This window comes from Branchiostoma belcheri, unplaced genomic scaffold (genome assembly GCF_001625305.1).
Source record: "Branchiostoma belcheri isolate BF01 breed outbred unplaced genomic scaffold, Haploidv18h27 scaffold19, whole genome shotgun sequence".
NCBI classification, from domain to species: Eukaryota; Metazoa; Chordata; class Leptocardii; order Amphioxiformes; family Branchiostomatidae; genus Branchiostoma; species Branchiostoma belcheri.
Genome location: NW_017803379.1, coordinates 2004949 through 2025794, shown reverse-complemented (window position 1 = coordinate 2025794; position 20846 = coordinate 2004949). Strand labels below are relative to the sequence as shown.

The following is a 20846-nucleotide window of genomic DNA, read 5'->3' as shown; positions in this document are numbered from 1 at the left end:
AAAAAATTTGTATCGCCTACATACATTCATGTACATACCTACACGGCAATATGTATGTCCTGTTTCAAAATTTCAAATGATAACATAGATAAACATCGTGTTGTATTCTTAATCAATTTGGATTCTAAAATAAAATGGAAATGGTGTTTTTTAACGTAGGTGACACTACTGACATCTGCCTGCTGTCACATCTTCGGCGGCCACCGGTCTCCAGAAGTGAGAGGGTTCAGTCTGAGGCTGGACCTGTTCGGTATCTTCATCGGAGTTCACGGCTTCCAGTTCATCATTCTCTACTACGGGATTTGTGACGATGTAGGTTGAAGCAAGCCTTGTGTCCAGTGTATCGCGGTTTGGGTCGGTTCAACTAGGCCATTGATAGGAGTTTTGTGCCTGATAGGATATTTTGAACGACAGGAGTAGTCTCAGCCCTGTGATCGCAATACACTGTAAGTCTACATTGAGAACCCCCATTTCAGCACCAAGGACATCGCCAGGCGGTGGACAGGAGTTAACTTATCCTGTACAAAACTTCTGCCGGGAGCTAGCCATTGCGATTCTTGAATCGGGTGTATAGCAGACTGTTTTATACATTGCCTTCAACGTATAAGACAGCCTGGTTGGGCCGGGCGGCGGAAAACTTCCACAGACCCGAAGAGAGCTCGCCCAAACCTCGATAGACTGGACACCAAAGACTTTGCCATTTAATTCTTCTTTCCTTGTAATAGATTGTGACGGGCCTATTACTTCCTTATAACTTGGTTGCATAATATCATAAAATGAAAAGATGCTATGAGATGACAAAATGCGTTGTTGCGGTGGCCTAGTCAGCGCTTATTTTTGGTACAAACTAGTCCTAGACCTTAATTTGATGTTGTTCATCGCATGTGATGATGACGTGTCAGTGTTTGTTGTCTATATGAGTTGTGACGTCGCAAAATCTGTTGTTTTGTCGTCACGCATGCAGTGGTACTTTTACATGCATCATTTTGTGGCTTGGTCGCTGTTCCTGCTCAACGTGGCCGTCGAGTTCAAGGACGACGAGGTCGGCCAGACACAAGACGCCGCCGTGCTGAAAAGGTTGGTACTGCAGGCTCATGTGTTTTCGTGACGCGTTTTTTAAAACTATCCTCAGGATTGGTACATTCATTGACAAATGTTCTTACTCTCTTTTTACACCACAGACGCATCACGCTAACAGCTTTGCAGTGGGGCTATGGTGCCGTGCCAATATTACATGCCATTTGTAGCAACGGAGGCTTCTGGCACCCTACCGGACAGGTAACACACTTGTTGACCATTTTCGCATTTTAGATCACACCAAATGCCAAGTGGTTAACTCTTCATTAAAACATTTACCTCTAGTGTGACGTATATCTAAACAATCTGCAGACCACATATGTTCAACCGCCATGTAACCTTGTGTGTTTTTGCTGCAAATATCAGTGTACATAACCATTAAAATACTCGTATTGTGCTGTACTACTACATAAAATTTCATGTGTTTAAAGCTGAAAGAAAACATAATACAACAATAAAGAGGCGCAGAGGGACAAAGCAGTTATAACATACACTCAGTTCCCTACTCTATGCTAGTCTTTCCCTAATTCATGTATCATTTGATTCAACAGTACTTCTGTCAGCGGTTCCTGGGAGTGGTGTTTTACTCCCTGGCCTGTCTGGTGTCATATACATCCCAACTGCCGGAAAGACTGGCCCCAGGTAACTCTAACGTCTCTGTTACCTGCCGTACAATAACAAGACAACATAAAACAGTTACAGAGCTTTGTTTCAGCTTAAGAGTTGGCGCATCGAATCTGCGACTGTCCAGCTCATCAGAAGTTGTTTTGTATGTGATTCGCGTCATTCATTATCAATTTACACCCTTTTTGATAAGTTACAATTTCTGATTCGAGACAAAACTTTCTAAAGAACTTTTATCAACTGTCAGGATTTTGCTAGGATACAGTTTAGGGAGGGGAGAGGCTGACAAATATCCCGTTCACCCATGAAGAAACTGGCTCTTTTTGAGCGCCTGTATGTTTTTTCCTGTACAGGCTGGTTTGACTATGTGGGCCAGAGTCACCACTGGTGGCACATGATGGTGCTGTGCGGGATCATCAACTTCAACAACTCGGCGCTGGACTTCATACAGCTCCGACAGAAGGTCCCGTGTTCTTAACGTCTGCTGGGACATAGCGGCTTTACCAGACCACGTCAGTCCAATTACATGTGCGTGTAGTTTTATCGCAAAGAAAATTTCACGGCTAGAAGGAATAAAACTCAAATGTATGTTCAAAGTTAATCCCCGGTCACATATATCGTACGATGCACCTAGGACGGTTTTTTCTCGACAATCATGCCGTAATGAATAAGCTACTCAAAACTACGTATGGCGATATCGTAGCGGACAAAAACAATTCAACATCGTAGGTACATAACCTATCTTCGGTAATACAATCATGCTCAAATAGAAACACACCAGTAAAAGCAATAGAATTTACTATATTCATCTAACAATTCCTTTGGTTCGCAATACTTGTGTTTTAGAGAAAATGAGCCATGTAATTGGACTAATGTGGTCTATTAAATAACTTAAGATGAACAAAAAGTAACCTCCACATCCTATATCATTAATTCATTACGGGTCCTTCTTGACTATAAGACTTCAACGCAAACGTTAAGGCAGAGTGATACACCGCATGTATTGCACGGAATCTAGTACATGTGTATGCATCCCAAGTAGAAGATGAAGATAAGTATGGCTAACTTTACCATAGTATTGTCATTAACCCACTTAGCCCTCTTGGGCTTAAATGATGAAATAATCTACCTCTGAACGTACCTAGTATTGCAATCTAACAACTAATGATATTGACCTATTATCCTACTTCCTACAAGTACAATTTAGTCATCGTAATCTAAAGACGGACATACTTCTATTACCTCACTTTTTATATTTTTCGATGCATTTTTAAATATTTTTCAATGCATTTTAACAACAGGAATAACAATGCATTATGTAGTGTAGTTCTAAAATTGTCATAATTCGGATTCAATGCAAGAACGCAATAATATGTGACATTTTAATATGATAGATTATGTATATTTATGTCAACTTTGTGATCAAGACAGAAAGGTAGATTTGATTTCGAACTAGGTCCAACTACAGACTTTGACACGACACAACACCATACTATGTACAATGGTGCCTGACACAACATAACACAGCATGACAAAGCACGAATTGTGATGCAAGTAAATAGCAGCCCATTCTATTACATGTACATCGTACATGTTCTACTATACAAAAGTTGACAAGCATGTGATAACTTAATCGAAAGTAGTTTTTTGAAGGACCTGTAATCTCACAATATAATGTATAGTCTTTCGAGAAAGATTTAAGGTATCTTTCTTACCCTGTATCAGAAAGAGCTTTAAGAACAGATCCATTCCATAGAAGTATACATTTGAGATTCACAAAGTAAGGTTAATGTTAGGTTTATTAACTTTAGACATACTGTTACTTCACAATACGAACTGTGCAATAAAAGAAATGTCTAATGTTAAGAATGTACTTGTACTTAGGCTGTAAATCCTACAATACACAGCGCACTTCGTCTTTGATAGAACAAATTTTGGTGATGGAAATGACTGAATGAGATTCCCTAGCCTGGGTGCCATCCTCCGTAGTTTCCGCCCGCTCCCTAATGTAGCCAGCGACATTAGGGAGCAGGCGGAAACTACGGAGGGTAGAACCCAGGCAGAAGGTTCCCGCTCATTGCAGTAAGAATTGCGCCACCTACCGGGTGATAGGGGGGTTGCTGCATCGACGTGTGTCTCAAATGCTGGCATTTCAATAAAATATTTCGTCCACGAAAGTTCTTCACTTGTACAAATTGCCATGGCAAATAGACAATGAGCAAAAGTCTACAAAGCGAATATGAAAATCATAGAAACCATGACATAGTAATTAGATAAATAATTTTTCCCTTATATTGAAATACAATAAAGACAATGGTGCTATACTTGTGATGGCTCTTCTTTAGAATAAATTTATCCATAGATGATCTATGAATATGAAACCACATCTCAGAGAAGAATGTACAACTGCGTATTTCAGTACAGAAGAAATTTCACGTAAGCTAAATCCTAGATATCCAAACATCAACTTTCTGAACGCCTAACACTATATAGTAGACACAAATAAAGAAAACAAAAAAAGAGCATGGTTGATTGTCTAATAGCGTCTTTATTGCAGCGAAAAATGTCCGAGAAACAAGAAAATTATATGCAGGTATTGGAAAGCAATAAACTGGTTTGTCGGTTAAATCGATGTTTTTGAGACTGCACTATGCACAGTTTGCGCTGTTTGAATCGATATTTAAAGCTGGATCATGAACACGAACTTCATTATAAAGACTAATCCCTCATTACGCAATTGGTAGATTTTATGCAATATTGCTTAATTCAATATCTATATCCTTATCTGGCAAGTTACACCGATAAAAAGTTTTCATGACTACTGGGTTAAGCCCAGTTTTGCCACTTTCTGAGCAATATCAAGGGTACGCTTTTTTTTCAAACAACGAGCATAGACGTTGTTGCAAACCACACAGCCATGGTGGAATCACACTGCTTATCAGCCAATGAGCGGGGCTTTGCCTGTAATAAAATAGAAAACACGTTATTCCATTTTCCATCTAGTCAGTAGATTTCTCGATTTGCCTTAGATATCTACAGAGAACCTACCCTGGGTGCCAAACTCGTCTTGGGCCTCCCTTCGTTTCGGGCCTCTCTTCGGCAGCCAAGAGCACTTCGCCCGCCTACCGCTACGGGGGAGTCTAGCCCGGCCAGGTCTTGGCTGCCGAAGGAAAATGGCTAACGGCCCGATACTAGTTTGGCACCCAGGGTACAGAGAACCAGACAATGGGTAATTATTCCTCCCCTTTTTCATTTTACTAGGGTCCTTTTGCCACTAGGAAAAAATTGGATCGAGCCAGCTTCGATCCGGAGCCAAAAAAGCTATAATATCCGACTTGATCCGGACAATTTTATCCTAGTGGAAAAGGTCCTATATATATTGAATCTATCCGCTCTAGCGGTGGTCGCTATTTGTACTTGTGAGTTGCGACGTCACATGCGAACACTCACAGTTGGTGGTGGTTCCGCGCCAGGTGCATTTGTTGGTGCACTTGTACCTGGAGTCGAACACGCTCCAAGTCGGCTTGTTGCACTTGTACTTGCAGACAGTCCCCGGCACGTAGGGAGCGGCGCAGTTGTACATGGTCGTGCCGGAAATGCTCGGAGGTGGGGAGCTGCAAGTACCGCCTACGAAACAAACAAAAAGCTTAAGTAGTTTGTGTTGATTGTCTTTCACCACTATTTTCGTCTACTGAAAAGGCAGACTTCTGGTCAGTGGAGAGTATTCTACTCTGGCGCCGGCAGGCAAGAGTTAAAGCGTTAAGAGTTAATTATACACGTATAATGTCCTTGAGTTGTGCCATCACTTAGATTGTAATTTTTTCTGTGACCCGAATAAAAAAAATGTTGTGTCGGCGACAGGTATGCGTAAATAGACATACTAGTACTTTTTGAAAACGAAATTACTGTAGCTTGAAGAGTTCCTTACAGTTCTGACGGCGGCGGCGACGGCGGCCCCACCACGCAGACGAGTCCACTACCAGCAGGAGGACCAGAAACAGCACAAGGCAGCGGCGCGTTCTGAAGGACAGCAAAAAAGGGCGGCGTCAAGGTCACACAATCTTCGGACCATCAGACTGAAATTGTTGCCCCTTTTTGTGTTTACCATTACCAAAATGGTTACTGATCTTTCTACTGAAGTCATGATGTCCAGAAAACTCCTGAAATCAGTATTTTAACCAAACCAAGGCCATTTGTATATAATAGGCCATTTGTATATAATAGGCTCGATGCAGCCTGGTTTGACCTAACTTTACTTTGCTTTGGGCGAAAATGTTGACAGGTTTTCTGTGCAGAACGAGTTTGCCACAGTCACAGGTTATCACGCAATCAGACGGTAATAATTTAGCCTGAAGGATTTTACCTGTGACGCAGTTATTTTTTTGCGACATCTACAATCTGCTTTGCTTTTTAACGGAAAGAAAGTCTTTTTTTAGAACACATTTGGTCAAATAGTACGAATAGTACGAAACTATAAGACAGAAACAGAGTTTTTGAATTTTAGATAAAAATAACGACGAAAGAAAAAATATCCGACTGTCTTGGTAGGTGGCATGTTATGGTATAAAACAAGGAGGCTGACTTCTAAGAAGCTTTCCAAGACTCAAGGTCAGAAGCAGAGCTACTTGACTATGGCTAACATTTTCAACGTCCGGTGTAAATTGAGAAGGTCTCATTCATTCATTCATTCATTCAGCCTCCCCGCCATGTATATCGCTAAACTGTGGTCTGATTTACTACTGGACGTTAACTTCAACCTTGTCCTGTTGTAAATCGTGACACGTCAGTCATAAAATATCCACTCACCCCATCAGGTTAGATTCAAATACAGGAACACAGACGAAGACGGATTGTTTCCTGCTTGAGACAGGGCTGAAGGTGGTGAAGAATTGTCAGAACAATGGCTCTCAAACAGGTTTGTGTGTTCAAGCATGACATTTCGTTTTTTCGCATATTTAGGAAACCGCCTTTAGCGTTAGCAGACCAGTTTTGTGCATATCGCCTTTAGGCGCACGTTTTGAGGACGTCGGTAGGTCGGAGGAAGCCTGGTATTCATTTTCACCCAAGTGTAGTGAGAAAAAAATGGGTGTTAGGTACCTTTCCAAAGCTCAGAAAATTAGAGCCTATCAGGGATTTGAACCCAGATCCTCAGTTAAATTCTATGTTGGCCAAATCCGATCTTTGACTACCCAAACTTATCCATATTTCCAGTAGTGCCAATGGCTAACGTGGTATTTGCACGGGGGTCAAATAATATCATTGTTGCCACCCTCTTGACCAGTTAACCTAGGCTTAATGTTGTCATTAAAACGAAGCAGTCATATAACGTCTCGATTTTCTGCCCCCACATCTGCTTGGTAATTAGTCGAGCGCAGAAAACTGCGTTTCGAAACAATGTCGCAAGGTGGCGCTTTACCCTGCGCAGAGGACTTGCGCAATACATCAAAACATCTCATCAGGGAAAGTGGTCCCGGTGCGATCGATTCCCACAACCGAGAGCTCTGTTTCCTTCCAGCCTTCTTCTGACCTCGCCTCGTAATTGGTAAGTTACTTACACTTATCCCTCACTTAATGTCCGTCATACCTGAAATACTTTAGAGTATCCACTTGAGTATTTAGATGTGCGAAGAGTAAGAGGTACAAAAATACATGCCAGGGTGAGCTTGGAAAGGAAGGGGGGGGGGTGATTGAAGCACTCGATTGAAGAAATGGGTTGCAAGTTTGCTGCAAATCATCGAATAATATGTAAAAAGATCAAGCTTATGTTAACTTCAAGGTTTTAGCCAACTTACGAAGAAGTTGGCTAAAACAAATTCTATGTTCTTGCTTTACGTTTGTACTACGGAATCCATTGCCAGTTGTATTTATGTGCACCGTTACAGACAATGAAGAGGGCACGGCCTCTTGTACTTTGTCGTTTGTTTATGTCGCTTTGGTTTTGGTGTATACAGAAAGTACGATACTTCTGGAGTGCTTTGTTTGTTCTCTGCGATTAACGTTGATAATTTCCCATTGCACTTCTTCATTGAACTGTGGTTTACATTATATTTTTGATGCAGTATTTCATTCATTGCAAAATTATGGAAGTGTACTGTACAGCAAATGTTTTTGAAATTGAATGAATCTTGTAGAACCAAATACATAACAAGAATGAATGCTAGGTCTATTTTTCGTACAATGGGTTAATGTAGTCTACAAATATCTTGACTTCAATTGTGAATTGAGATGCTGAATCATCACAAACGCATGTATACTATGGGCTGGGATCACATTTCCTGGCCACATGATATCCTTGTTTATGCTTGTTGTATGTTACTTCCTGCTTGTACTGGAGACCAGAACTTATGTTACACACGTGACTGTTATATATGTACCGTGATTATGACTTCTGCATGTGTAGCACCTTCGAAACCGAGAGAAGCTGGAGTTATTAGATTGCACACTTGAAATTGATGTAATTTAATAATCAAAACTGATTACATACAATATGTTGAACAGTTGTATTTTCCAAGAATTCTGCTAAAAGGGATGCTCTGATTTTTATTATAAAGATCCATGCTTCGATCTTGTCTTGTTTTTATCCCTTTACAGCCCCCTGAAACATGTTATGCAGAACACACACGGTCATTCCACCCACTGGGTAGCAGGCCTGTGGTTTAACCTCTAATTGTTCTGTGTCAATAGCAGGGACCAAACCCAGTCAACTGGTTGATATCTTCAAATGTCAGATAAAGGAATACATGTATAAGGTTTGACCTTATTGCCTGGTCACCAGTGAACCAAGGATTGATTGACGTACAGAAGCCATGGAAGGAGTAATGTGGAGTTGTATTAGATATCTTTATTTGTGTTTACAGATTACAGAATTGCTTGGAATTAGTACTACAGTGACTGTACAATGCATATGCATCAAATGTCAGGCAGTATGTTTTATAAAAATTTTTACCCTGCCACCTATCAATATTATATAATATAATATTGATAGGATATAATATAATATAATATAATATATATTCTCCCTACTCTGCCTAAAACAATTTGTCTCCAAAAGACTACATCTACAGAAAGAAGGTTGATACTAGTAGTAGTACATGGTTCCCTTCAGCCATTAAAAAAATTATTTCTACATACTACGATACCCTGTATACTGTTGTCAGATGGTGTTGACATTGTGAAACTTCCTTTATTGATTTAGCCTGTATTTACCAACTTGGTTCCTCATTTTGGTGTGCTGATATTTTTCCATATTTTATTATTGTATGTACAGTTGTACTGTAGTGAAATTTGCGTTTCTACCTCTCACTCTCAGGACATCTTCCTCCAAAAATGACAGAGTAAACTTGTATACAGATTAAAGTGTACTGAATTGAGCTGTTTCCAGGTTATAGGGACCTGGCTGGCCTATATCATTGATTCTTTACGGCCCAGACACCACTAGGAATAGTTTAATCAGGGAACAAGGTTGAACTTTGATTTGTCACCATCGACGGGAAGTTCTTATTGAATTGTTCCTTGGCCCGAGCTTTGTCGATAATGTAGAATTGATTTTTTATCACGCTGTGTGCTCGCAGATTATGTATTTGTTAACCCTGGTCATTTTGAAAATACAGCAGACAATTGCATCCCATATGTTACATTTTCTTCCAGTCTGATTTTCTTAAAAGATGTAACTCTCTTGGGTAAAATTAAATTTCTTTGATGCTTGCTTCATATTTCAATAGCATATTCCATCTAACATAACAATGTATTTTTCAAGAACAAAACTTATTCATTATTATTGTATATTGGCACAGGCTGGTCCTTACAGTCCTTTTTCTTAGTCTTTTTCTTCAAATTTGTTATTTTGGCCTTCATCTTATTTTGCAAAATAATATAATCATAGTACATAGAATGTATTGTACAATACCGTTTTTGTTACTGAAATCAGTTGTATCACATTTATCACTTTCCAAGTTCAAGAGATTTTTGAGTAAAAAGACTGTCACATTTTGCTGTAATTTATCTTGACAGCAGTACTCTAGGTATCCCCTCCCTCTAGCCCTGACACTGTGTAGGGCAGAGACCACAGTTATGTAGAACATTCTTCCCCAAGACTTCATGCTCCTGTGAACTTGTCACACTCACCACAACGAAGTTGCCTGAAGCAAAGAAAGAACATGTTGGTGAGTTTGAACATGTCGCATGAGGATCAGAGACTGGAGACAGGTGGATCAACAACAAGCTGCTGTTTGGAGATAAACCTTTTTCTGGCTGAAGCTAACTTAAGTTAGTGTCCTCATCAAGTATCATCATCAGTTTTATCCAGGATATAACTTAGAATTTAAATGTTTTTAATTAAGGTTTTACCTCTATTGGTACATGTATACAAGTTACTTGTAATGTACTTGCCAAGTACATGTAGTATTGGAGTGAGTTCGAGTGATTGGAGCTGTGACTGTGTAAAACTGCCAGAATGATGATCTACCCACTGATTGCTTCATGTCTACAAATGGGGTTAACCACCTTAACAGTCCAACTGTCTCTCATTGTCATGTTTAACTGTACTGTATTTTATCATTACATACATGTATCATACAGTAGCACATCATACACTCATCATACAGTCATCTACAGTATACTGCATCAAAATCTGATTTTCCAGCAATCATTTGACAGGGCTACCATAAAAATCAAGACTGCAATAGTTACGATCACCCACTCGCATTGTAGAGAGGAGACAAAGAAGGGGGTAATCTTGGTGAAAATCGATAGGGAAAGATGGACACAAGGAGCGCAGAGAATATAAAGGGGACATCTGTCTTATTGGAGTTTAATCTGGATGCTGATGGGTTTTCAATCCCTACTTGTGGGTTGGATGGTTTCCCAGCTAGCGGTGAACATTTATAGATGTGTGGAGTGATGGGAAAGGGTGTCGGGGGAAATGAGACCTTGGAGAAGATCTATACATACGATATAAGGTTCTCGCAGAAAATTGGTCGGGAGAAAAGAGGCACTGATCTTGAATCATCTGTAAAAGGTTTGGTTGGCCTGTTTAACCTTCTTCCTGCTGCCTTCTCCTACAAGTACAATTGTAACTTGCAAGTGATGCTAAAAAGACTGAAGCTGTATTGATAGGGAAAATGTGGGAACTTTTTGGATTGCAGGGAAGATCTAGATATGCTTGTAAGTTTATTTTCTTGTGTTGTTGTGATGATCCCAATGTTAATACTATTACAGTATAGGGACTTCTGACAATTTCAAATGCAATTTTTGGAAACTTATATTCATCTTTCGTAGTTTTACCCTGAAGTTGTTTCAGTGTACATGCAGCTGCAGTTTTGGGATACCAGTATCATTCAAGGTCACATTGTAAGAATTGTAACATCCAGGTAGAGAGGTGTACTGGTACAACATGTATTTATGTTGTGTCACAATGAAAGACTGTACTGCAATGCCATCAGATTTTGTCTGGCAACATTGTATTGGGAAAAATCAATGACAAAACCTTTGGCAGAAGAAACTAGCAATTTATGGGAGTAATATAACAAGCACTGGGCCAAGGTAAAACTCAATGAAGTTGTAGCTAATTGAATTAAAAAACTATCCAGTCTAGTGCCTGGACACATGATTACATTAGTCACCATCCCACAAGGGTTCCTAAAGCAGCAGTTGATGTGCAATCATGATAACGGCTCCTGGGGGTGGTCCAAAAAAGGCTAAGATTTACAAACTGTTACTGCTGTATCATGTAATTTCCAGGAGAGACGTTTGCCATTTTGCTGGCAAAGATTAAGACCTTAGATTACGATCAGTAGTTACCTAGGCCATAGCATCTTATTCCCTTCTTGCGTTCTTGGACATTTATAAGTAAAGATGTACTGTAGCAAAAGGAAGTTAAAGAGTACGGTGAGAAAAAGATGACTACCTTCACTCCCCACAACTGTATGTACCTAGGTACAAACTTTCCCCACTTGTTTTGATTCGATCAGTTCAGCATATCCTTAACTTTATAAGATCTGTCAGCCTACAATTTACAAATGCTGTTAATGATTTTTCTCATAACTAACTTCTGTACGTGATTTCTAAACAAAATGCATGTATATGTATACACTCGGGGACTAGTATGACTTGTGAACATTTGAGACCAGCCCTTATGTGATGCACCCTAAAACTGCTAAAAGGTTGGGCACCGGTGCTGGAAATGTGTACTTAATGACATTAAGTATGGAGTTATGTGCCAGGAAATGTCAGAGAACGTCGTGGCTGTGTGCCATGAAATGATGTTATTAGATCCACACTCAGCTAATATTTATAGTATTATAGCAAACTTTTCAGCAAGATGTGTGATATTTTACCTGATATTTCAGTAAAACAGATTCTGAAGTATCTTACAGGGTGCCGAGATTTTGTGCATTCAATATTTTCTTTGGCAAAGTCATTGAATTTTTATGTGGTTATTGCTAAATTATGAATGGAAAGTTGACTTCCAATAACCTTATTTCCAACATCTTTAATGTGGCTGATTTTTCTATAATTGAGTCATAAATATCTTTATGGATATACACATGTAATATTGTTATAGAATGTCTGCATGAGAAATGTGCAATTGTTGCCATGGATTCGTGATTTTAGAGTAATTTAGACTATTATACTGTATTTTTTACAAAAGAAGTTATTTTTAACCTGGAAACTGCAACTGATTTGGAATCCTCCTTATATGCACAGGATTCCTTTGTTGACAAAAGCAAGTTGTTGTTGTCTGTGATATATCTGGGTTGCTGACACAGTGTGTTTATATTGTGTTGAATGTCTGCAGTACAAATACATTGTGTAAGTGAGAGGATTTTCCTACAGCAACGGGATATTTACAAATGATTTACTTTGGCTCCAATCTGTTTACTGAAGGATCCATATTGTTCCTGTTTTTTCTAATCCGGTACTGCTTCTTTTGGGCAAGGTTGCAGAAACTTTCTAAAAAGGCCAAAACTTGTATTTGACAATACTGTTATGTCTGGAATTTAGAAACATAGAATGATATTTTATTGATATCATCATCTAAAAGAAGATAGTAGAATGCCTAACCTGGATGTCTAACCTGGATGTCTAACCTTCATCGACGTAGAATGCCTAACATCATGAATTTTCCGAGAAGTGACTTGCAATAAACCACAATTTTTTCACCATAGCAATAAGCATTACTCTGCAACAAGAGATGGGAAAGATACATTGTAGGCAGAAGAATATGCAGCAATTGATGTTTAAAAAAAGCTACATCTTTTGCTTGCAAAAGTTTCCATAGTTTGCTATTGCTGTCTACCAACTTTAACCCATAAATGTATTTTGACCCCAAGTCAAGGGGAGATCTAGATCAACCTGTCAAATTTCCCTATCTTAATAGGAGCTGACTTAGTTACTGTTCCATTCCAGCCCTAATGTAGGCACGGCCTGTTATCTTCTCTACCAGACTGCTTTTCCCTTTCCTGTATTATTCATCTGGGTCTCTATTTCCAGCACGGAGTTGTCAGTACTTCCAACATAGTGACGTGTACCCAAACCCACATTTAGGTTCAGGTCTGGATTCAAGTCCAGGGGCTTAGGTTGAAGTCCGGACTTGTAAGTCTAGAGCTAAACACATGGCATGTATAGAATTGCATGTTGGCAACCTTGCAATGTTGTCTGGGCAAAATTGTGGCCACGTAAGATGGAGGCCGACACTTGACGATGCCCGATGGCGATGTTTTCTTCATTTTGCAGCACAGATTTTGCGATCTATAGAAGGTTTTGAACAAAAAGGGAATGTGCCAGTGAACTGGTACACAGCACTATTCCAACAGTATATTTACCAAGCCCAGCCATACACGCACTGTACATGTTTGTCTCTGCAGGTCTAATTTCTGTGGAAATAGGAAGGCATTTTGTGTATGCCTGGTTAGTAAATATGTGGAACTTCCGAGGATGAGACTGACGCTGATAATTTTAGTACTGAGCGTGTCGTATGTAGCCCTGTTACCATCCTGGATAGTCTGCATTCGTTCAGATTGTTGCTGCCCTCCAATGACTGAATGGTTAGATAGAATGGTTTCCAAATTACAGATTAGGTAACATATACAGGAAGCTGCAAACACAGTAACTGTAGAGACATGTAGCTCAGAGATTTTTTCATGTTTATCTTTCAAGATTCATCTGTAATTTTACATTATGGGATATTGTCTCTATTTTGGAAAAAAGGTTATATTACTACACATACAATCACGCATTATGTATCTACTGTAATAAAAGATGATATTTGAAGCATCTAATGTAATATGTTAATTTTATTATAATGACAGTTCTTAACAATGGCTCTAACAAAAACATGTCAAAATGCCTTGGAGAATGTCATGATTGATACATTTTATTTTGGTCTATGAAAGTCATTGGTAAATATTGTTGAGAAATATTGGTTGTGAAGACTGGGACATAGTTTAAGTGCTGATTCAACATTCATGCCATGCTTATGAGTTGAGCTTTATCTTTGGTGATAGCAGAGAAATGGTCAGAATATTCCAATGACTGATTGCCAGATGGAGATATACAGTATCGCAGGGTGTTGAGTGTACGGTTTACATTCTTAGCTTGTCTCTCTAATTGGTCAAAACTGCATTCTTATACCATTTAAGTTTCACCGATCATGTCACCATGCCATTAACGCCGCCTAGCAGGTCAGGTAAAAAGTGCACATAGTTTTGGCTTTATGACTATGATAATATCGACTGCTACATGTAGCATAGCCTGGTTGCCATTCTCCGTAGTTGCCATCAGCTCCCTATTGTCACTGGCTACCACTAGTATCTACAGAGGATGACAACCAGGCTAACTAGTAACTGACGAGTTATAACCTTACTAGTAACTAGAAACTTACGGGAAGACTTCTTGTTTGGACTCCTGAATACCTGACTAAATGATGATGATACATGCCACCTGTATTTCTATGAAATATATTTGTGGTGTCTGTATTTTCAGTTATGCGTTATGCTTTTTAATGGAACAAGTCACATGAATGTACAATCATGTACATGTATGTTTATTTCATGTGTTTACATACACTTTGTCCAACTTATGATCACCACAGCACATTATGGTCTTTTAACAGCCTTGGTCAGCTACCAGTTTTGCATTTTCTTTTCCCCACCTTTTATTACTGATACCTTGTATGATCCAAAAGCTCTGCAGTGTTCTTTATGGTCAACAGGGGGCTCTTGTGAGCTATGTATTCCTCAGAAGTGTTGACAGCATGCAGCATTTCTCCCTAACTCTGTCGATATGTTTATGCTAAAAAAGTATGACTGAGCCCCTGCTTGATCACCACTGGACCATATTTGCAAATTTTCATTTTCATAAGAAATACAGTACACTTTGATACAGGCTTCTGACTTATGCTGTTTTAACAAATACAAACTACCATGCATCAATAAAAGACTTATATTGGACAAAGTTAATGCAGTTTTACATTTGCAGAAATGAGTCAGAATGCCCAACATTTCAATGTATGTGTGAGATGGTCTCTATTTACAGACACCTTCCTTTGTTTTTAGTTCAGATTTTAAACTTTCCAATTATAATATGAACAATTAAACTCAACATGCTTTTCAATATATGATCATGAAAGTAAAGAATAGTAATATATGAATCCAATCTTTGCCAGGCACAAGTCAATTACTACATGTAGTAAAGAAAATATTCTTTTTCTTCAAATGTAAAGAAAAAGGGAAAAACTTTGATGACCATTTCTGTGGGTTGTGCTGAGACACAGCACACACTTGTCGAATATGTGTTAGGCTCACCAAAATCATAAAGTTAACTTTTCATCACATACCCTTAGGTGGGTATAGTAATGTTACAAGGATCCACCAGAAACCCATAACAGAACAATAAGAAGGAATTATGGTACACTTCCTCAAGTACCTACGGTTCATATCACAAGAGCGTACATTTCACCCCATAGGTCAGGGTTTTTGTTTCAACTGAGTTGTTGGTGAGACAGACTGTCTACAGAACTGGACCTCTTGGCCTGAGACATATGAACAGGTGCATTATATGATGCCATTTGGGTTAGACGGTGGAAAGGCCACTAAGTTTGGAGTCAAGATCTCTGGCAGTGGTTCTTCGTAATGTCTGTGAAGTGCAGGAGTTCACAGAAAGCATTTTTATTTCACCAAAGGAAGATTGGCAAGACCAGTGACTGTGGTAAAGTCTACAAAAGAGAGGGAGAGAAATCCATCATCCATGTATCTGAAGAAGAAAGCAAGCAAGCCTGTCTAGTTCAACAACCTCCCTCCCCCACCCCATACACAAATGTTTTCAATGCAGCCAGCTGACAGCACAAATCATGAGATTGTTTGCCTGACTTTTTGTAGACGCCTGCACATAAAATTTGAAGTGTTCCATATATTTACATAGATGCCTTCTATCCTTGTATCAAGTACCCAAAGTTTTATAGACTGGATTAGAAATACACCAAGGCATGAGTCAGAAGGTGCATTATTGTCGGTGGATCAGCAGCTTCAAGGCTGGAGAAGATCCAGCCTTCAGGCCAGGACTCTGGGGAGATATGTGTTCTCATCAGCCTGTCGTAGATACTGCCGGAAGCAAACTAAGAGCTGGTCAGAAAAACTTGCCAGATTCTTGTTGGCAACAGAAGGGTTTAGTTGCATAACAGAGTATAAGGCTGATTCAACATTCATGTCATGCTCATGAGTCAGTAGTTGTAGATGCTGCTGGAACTTGTGGAAGCAAACTAAGAGCTGGTCAGAAAAACTTGCCAACAGATTCTTGTTCAAAATGAAGGGGTTTAATAGCACAACAGAATATAGTCTGTTGTAGAGACTATGTTTCACCAGTTACATGTTAAATACAGTTATATTCAGTGTTTTATTTCCAACAAGGTAATACTGGTATTGAGGAAATTTGAGCCAATGAATATTCTACCACATACATATCTCTTGCATATGGTTACATTGTCAAGTCTATATTTGACAATGGCCACATCAGAAGCAACCTTTTCCCAGTAATAAACAAGAATTATTTCCTTCTCTGAATCCGTACCAGGGGGTGATAGTATGGGTGGATTACTGCTACACGGCATGTTGCAGCGTTGTTTCGCCCATGAGATATTTATTACAGGAATAAAAGAAACATGAGGGCAGCAAAAGGCAAGTCCCCGCTGTGCTGATTATGCCATAAATCTCCAGCATGGATTGATACCTCGGCTGCTGCTTTAATTTCTAGTTTTTCATTCTTCCTGGTTTACAATGTCCCAAAGCTCCCAGATGTAATATTCTAGGCACATGGCAGTGTTTTATGACATTTGATTGCACATACACTGGAGACCTGTTTGTTTTGTAGCTATTGTAGATGGAAGGTATCTATTGTTGTTACATACCTTGTAAAAATAATGTAAAGCACTCTTTGTTAAGCTAAGTGTATAACAGCTGGAGTGAATGAGGATATGTACACACATTTAATAATGTCTAAGTGACTCATTTATTAAGTCTTGGTGAAAAAGTATGTATGTTTAGACCTATATATTTTCCTATGCGTGTCACAGGCCTGAGCAGATCTTTAGCATGAACTTCGATGATGAAGTATATGTTAATTACTGCTTTTGGTGTTTAATCTATGATTAATTTGTTGGCCTGCATTATTTAAAAATATATCTTTATCTAGATATGCTTGATGTCCTAAATTTGAGGCTCCTACCTAAAAAGTTTTTTGATAATATTTGGAAGCAAACAAATTTCCTACTTATCTGCACTCCTTTGGTTATAACTTATTTTGCGTCAATACATTTCCACAAATCACAGTCTTAGTGGAGTCCGATTTTCTCCATTTCACTACACATCTCCCCTCAAGTTAGCACATAAACGTCAAAGTGCTTTGAACGTAATGAATTTGCAGTGCTAGGTTTTCATGAGCTACAAGTTACAAAATGTATGTTAAAAATAAATTGACGTTACGAATTTACCATGTACATGTAAGTTGGCTGAAAGAATGGCTTCTTTGCATTCAGTAATTGCAGGTTTTATTACATTGTGTTATAACTATAACCCTGTCTGTATTAAACATTAATCCTGACGTTACTTTGAAACATGTAGAGCTTGCCAAGACTGTATACTCGTATTAGAAAACGGGGAACAAAGGACTTAGCTGTCGCAGTGAGAGGAGGGGGCACTCAGAGACATGTCCCACAAGGCACACCTTGGTCCTCAGCTGCTTAAATAAGTCCCTATATCATCAACTAAGAGACAAGAGGCCAAGAGTTGTGTATGAAAGACCCTGACTAGTTGTGTCTGTAATTTATCATAGACTTCGAGTTGTACGTGGAGAACATTTCATCTTTGTGGGTGGGGAAAATATTTGGAGACATATTTCACTTTCCTTCACAATTTCTCCTGTGTGTTGTGAAATGACTTACATTACAATGAAGAAAGTGCATACACACATGGGAAATGTACATGTACATGGTAATTTTAGTGTCAAAATTTACTCAAATGTAAGATTATTTAACTGTGTGCAGCTGCAGTGATTTTTTTGCATGAAAACCCTTTTTTTTTTTCAAACAATGAAAAGTGGACAAATTGATTGTTATCTTGCTGACTTTTGGTGCGTAACCATTTTGAGGTAAATCTCATTACAAGTATTTCAGTAGGTTAAAATTAAGAGTTGAAGAGGAGTGCATTGAAGATGATCCAGAGATTTAATTCTTTTTCTATTTAAGGATGCACGTGACTGTGTTACATAGTAGTATTACATATATAAATACAATGTTGTTTTTTTAAAGGCACCTTAAATTCCAGAATATAACTTCACCTCTGACTTAATTCATATTCGGAACTACTTTAAATGCATGATCCTGGTTTAGACTTTTGAGGACGTGGACAATGTCATATAAAACTGCAAAATGTGGAAGAACATTAACCTGCAAGATCTGTTCCCAAGATACTTAAATCAGGTATAGGAAAGTTCTATGCCACCCTTATTACAATGTACTCCTAATTGTGAGCGTCACACTTGACTTTTTGATTGATAGATTTTTCCTGTCTGAAGGCAGGCTATGTAGTACTGGACTTGAATGGTAGGACAGGTTTGCAGATGATATGTGTCTGGTTCCCCATCTGGTTGAACATTGGCAGTCCCGCCATGAAGGTGTTATCAAGCACATCTGGAGTTGGCATCTTTGCCAGAATGATCACCTATGTATAACACAACACAAACATTAAGTGTATTTTCTTCTGTGATCCAACACCAAAAGGTGTAAGTAGGGGTGAATTACACAGCTGTGTATAGTTTGGCTGTAATTGTTGAAGATAAGAAATGTTATCTTTTACATGTGCGAACCGTCTGACCTTTCCACTTTGCTATTTTTGATGCTGGTGTACATGTAATGTAGCAATGACACAAACCAACCTTTCTCAGTCTTACTACATTTTGTACTATGTGTAATTTCAAAAGAGCTGTCAGGTACACATATAGCCCCTTTGAAATTCGGAATCACTACACGTACATAAAGCTAAGAGATACAGGTCCCTAAGTTACAATGATACTTGCTGCAGCATCTTTTGTCATGACCAGTTGAGCATACTATATTACCTTCCTCTCTGTCGGAACCTTCCAGAGCTTGGCACCATCTTGTTCCATGACACCAAGTGCTGCCATGGCCTCCTGTTTCCATATCCCAAAAAGTTCTTCCTGTGTCATACCTTGGAGACAATGTCATGAAGAAAACTTACTACAACATTTTGTACAAAATGTATGTGAAAACTAATAATGGATCATTTGTAAACTTTTCCAATAGAATAATCCACGGCCAATATCCATGACCACACATATTCTCTACTGCTAGCACTATGCAAATGATACCATAATGTATTTAAGTTACACAAAATATACATGTATTTTTGATGGTGTTGACTTGATATACATGTCACAAATGTAAAATTCTTATCATTTATTGTTAACTAATTACAAATTGTATATATATATATATAAAGGTGTTTTGGCATTGCCTTCTTAGGAAAATGAGGTGCACAGGTGCACATGCATGTAATTGATGCCTGTTAATGTTTCTGTCTTTCTGTGTGTCACATGTATGAATTTCCTTTCATACAAGAGCTATGAAATTTGTTCTTGAATTATACAAATCATGTTCCCACATATAGTAATGTAATAATGAAATAATGTGATGAAGAGGACTCCTTACCCATGTACTCGACATCAACGGTCAGCCAGTAGAACTGGCCTGGACCGGCGGCCCATTCCTTGGTTTGTTGAAAGGATGTCTCGACTCCGAGAACCTCCTTCGCGAATGCCTCGTAAGGACGGAGTGGAACACACTGAACCTGCACCTGCTGGCCGATACTTGGGGCAGGGTTCTTGGTCAGGGCAGAGTCCAGCTCAGCAGCATCGCTGGCTTGGACAACTTGAAATACGTGATTATTAGAAATGTTTCACAGACAGTCAGAATGCTGAACTACAGGACGATGCATAGAAATCTGACAAAAAATGGAATTCTTTAACATTTAGTGGTTTTCTCAAGTTTGGAGATGTGCAGAGAAATGTACAAAAAGCCAGTGCATCACACAATAATAATTGTATTTCATTAATTCAGAAATGTTGAAGCTGAATATAACATATCCAAAAAACTTGAGTCTCACCTGCAATAAGTTTGGGTTCTGCCAAGACCTGAGGGGACATAAACGTGCCATTTTTAAAAAAAATTTCACAACACAAAAGAAGAAAGTACAAAGTAGCCAACTAGCATATCATGTATTGTTTAATGGGATGTGGCAGGGTGTCCGTTCCATCCAAAGGACCACAACCCCTACCATTTACATGCAATTTCATAGTAAGAGACAAATGCAGAAGCAAGATTGCTATAATTTACAATGTAGTATAAACCAATGCCCCACGGTATGCTATACCAAGGACATTCTAATGTCCTTGGCTATACAAAGCATATGTGCAGCAAAAATACCGAACATAGTTGGAGTCTTACTTTGAAGAGGAACAGAAGTTTTCCATTCTCCACGTTGGACATGGCCTGGGTCAGTGCATCGGCCGTGCCTGTAACCAGGCCGTCAAGCGGGCACTGGTCTGATGCAGTGAAGGTGTACTCCAGAAAGTACTGT

At 39.0% G+C, this 20846-nt stretch overlaps 3 protein-coding genes across 7 annotated transcripts in view; 2 read left to right on the top strand and 1 right to left on the bottom strand.

Moving 5' to 3' along the window:
* The window catches only part of LOC109467759 (progestin and adipoQ receptor family member 3-like), a 2299-nt gene extending 120 nt beyond the window's left edge, over positions 1-2179 (top strand). The window contains exons 2-6 of the mRNA XM_019765810.1: positions 160-312; positions 965-1077; positions 1182-1278; positions 1629-1719; positions 2055-2179. Coding sequence (XP_019621369.1) covers positions 160-312; positions 965-1077; positions 1182-1278; positions 1629-1719; positions 2055-2179 — 579 coding nt within the window. The remainder of the gene's footprint in view (positions 1-159; positions 313-964; positions 1078-1181; positions 1279-1628; positions 1720-2054) is intronic.
* A 4963-nt stretch (positions 2180-7142) lies between these two features.
* The window catches only part of LOC109467938 (kelch-like protein 5), a 124366-nt gene continuing 110662 nt past the window's right edge, over positions 7143-20846 (top strand). For both annotated transcript variants that reach the window (XM_019766107.1, XM_019766104.1), the window contains exon 1: positions 7143-7243. The gene's annotated coding sequence lies outside the window, so the exon portion shown is untranslated. The remainder of the gene's footprint in view (positions 7244-20846) is intronic.
* Positions 18393-20846, bottom strand: part of LOC109467940 — a 6129-nt gene continuing 3675 nt past the window's right edge. For 2 of the 4 annotated variants that reach the window (XM_019766109.1, XM_019766111.1), the window contains exons 3-7: positions 20714-20788; positions 20373-20400; positions 19919-20137; positions 19309-19418; positions 18393-18911 (exon numbers count right to left, since the gene is read on the bottom strand). In XM_019766109.1, coding sequence (XP_019621668.1) covers positions 18771-18911; positions 19309-19418; positions 19919-20137; positions 20373-20400; positions 20714-20788 — 573 coding nt within the window. In that variant the 3' untranslated portion in view covers positions 18393-18770. Of the gene's footprint in view, positions 18912-19308; positions 19419-19918; positions 20138-20372; positions 20401-20713 lie in introns of all 4 variants that reach the window. The other 2 variants (XM_019766110.1, XM_019766108.1) reach the window with 2 other exon arrangements.